Source organism: Dermochelys coriacea, chromosome 6, assembly GCF_009764565.3.
Source record: "Dermochelys coriacea isolate rDerCor1 chromosome 6, rDerCor1.pri.v4, whole genome shotgun sequence".
NCBI lineage: Eukaryota > Metazoa > Chordata > Testudines > Dermochelyidae > Dermochelys > Dermochelys coriacea.
The window spans coordinates 2608317-2610414 of NC_050073.1; the positions used below are offsets into that span (position 1 = coordinate 2608317).

At 46.0% G+C, this 2098-nt stretch overlaps 1 protein-coding gene across 1 annotated transcript; it reads left to right on the forward strand.

The window, feature by feature from the left end:
* The first annotated feature begins 837 nt into the window (after positions 1-837).
* Positions 838-1756, forward strand: LOC119856844 (olfactory receptor-like protein OLF1). Its single transcript, XM_038404878.2, has 2 exons — positions 838-889; positions 1008-1756. Exons 1-2 carry the CDS (start codon positions 838-840, stop codon positions 1754-1756), a joined length of 801 nt encoding a protein of 266 aa, XP_038260806.2.
* The last annotated feature ends 342 nt before the right edge of the window (positions 1757-2098 follow it).

Sequence of the window (2098 nt, forward strand, 5' to 3'; positions counted from 1 at the left end):
CATTGCAGCATTGATTGTATTAGGAGGACAAATTGATGATCCTAGTCAGCTATATTTTTTGTTATAATCCTTGGAGGAGGGGTTACAAAGAATGGACGCAAAATCCTTCTTCCCTGAACACCAGTAGAAACAACCAACAACCAGCAATCTCTGTATTCAGAAACTCCAAAGTCTGTCATTCCAGGTATGTGCCCAGAAAACACTATGCCCCGACTTCCTCTAAGAGTCATGTTCATAATTCCTCCTCCTGGCTTTCCGCCTTTTGTGACCCAGAGGTGCCTGGAGCAGTCCTCACTGAAAATGCCAAGGTAAAGGCAGGCTGCAAAAAGAGGATACTCCCCAAACTGATGGTTAACACTGAAGATCTCTGCAGCATCTCTGCAGAAGATGCTGCAAAATATCTCCGAGCATGCCAGCTCTGTCCCGATTATTCTGTTCTTAATTTTATTTATTTCCTATAATTTAGAGTTAGTGAAACAGAGTTTAGGAACAAAACTGCAAAGCAACATGTCTGTGGGGGACAGGATATGACAAGAACGGATGGACTTCAATTACAGAAAGGGCGGTTTAAGTTGGACATTAGGAAAAAAGTTCCAACAGTGAGAGTGGCTATGCACTAGAATAACTTGCCTAGGAAGATCATGGAATCTCCATCATTGGAGATTTTTAAGAGCAGGTCAGACAAACCCCTGTCAGGGATGGTCTAGATAATACTTAGCACTGCCATGAGTGCAAAGGAGTGGACTAGATGACCTCTGGTGGTTCCTTCCAGTCCTATGATTCTATGATCTTACAAGGAGCCCTGCACTGGGAGGAGGGGGGACACCAGCCTGAGCCATGGGCAGGGCAAGGGATACGCACCTGCCTCCACTTGACATTCAGCTCCACTGTAACCATCAACATACTCACACACATACTTCCCACTGCACGCCAAGCACACATACACACATAATGTCCACTAAACACACACACACACACACACACAGTGCCAACTGCACACCAAACAGTCCCCCTGTTTGGGCTGTTCCTACTGCTTTATGGTATCACCCTGGTGGGGAATGGGGGGATGATCTTGTTAATCACAATTGACCCCCGACTCCACACGCCCTTGTACTTTTTCCTCAGGAATTTGTCTTTCTCTGACCTCTGCCTTTCCTCGACAATTTCCCCTCAGACGCTGCTCAATTTCTTAGCCGAGAGGAAAAACATTTCTTTCACTGCCTGTGCTGTTCAAATGTCTCTCTCTAACGCTTTTGCAGATTCTCAGGGCTTCTTGCTGACTGTGGTGGCGTATGACTGTTATGTGGCCATCTGTAACCTGCTGCTCTGTACGGTCACCATGTCCAGGCAGCTTTGTAAACAACTGGTGGCTGGGGTGTACGTTCTGGGTGTTTTGGATTCAATGATATTTACGTGTTTTACATTTTGGCTGTCATTCTGCAGCTCCGACCTCATCAATCATTTCTCCTGTGAATTCCCCCCACTGCTAGCGCTCTCCTGTTCTGACACCTGCTTCATTAAGATTATGATGTTTGTTTTCACGTTGTGCGTTACAGTCAGCATCTTGTGGCCATCCTCCTCTCCTATGTCTATATCACTCTCCACCATTCTGCAGATCTGCTACACTGAGTGCCGGCGCAAAGCCTTCTCCACCTGCATTTTCCACTTGACAACTGTGGCCCTGTATTTTGTTACCCTCCTCTTCATGTATTTACGTCCAACCTCCAGCAATTCCATGGACAGAGACATAGGTTAATTCAATTCTTAGCCAATTGAAATATAATTTTGCAGAGCGCGTGGTAGTATTGTTGTCAAGGTTCCTTCCCCACTCTGAACTCTAGGGTACAGATGTGGGGACTTGCATGAAAACCTCCTAAGCTTACTTTTACCAGCTTAGGTTAAAACGTCCCCAAAGTACAAACTATTTTACCCTTTGCCCTTGGACTTGGACTTCCACTGTCACCACCAAACGTTTGACCGGATTTACTGGGAAAGCGTTGTTTGGAAACGTCTTTCCCCCAAAATCCTCACCAAAACCTTGTACCCCCCTGCCTGGGGAAGGCTTGATAAAAATCCTCACCAATTTGCATAGGTCACC

Coding starts and splice junctions, on each gene's coding strand:
- LOC119856844 (XM_038404878.2), top strand. CDS start 838: ATGGGCAGGGCAAGGGATACGCACCTGCCTCCACTTGACATTCAGCTC. Junction 890..1,007: donor ACTTGACATTCAGCTCCACT/GTAACCATCAAC, acceptor CACACCAAACAG/TCCCCCTGTTTGGGCTGTTC.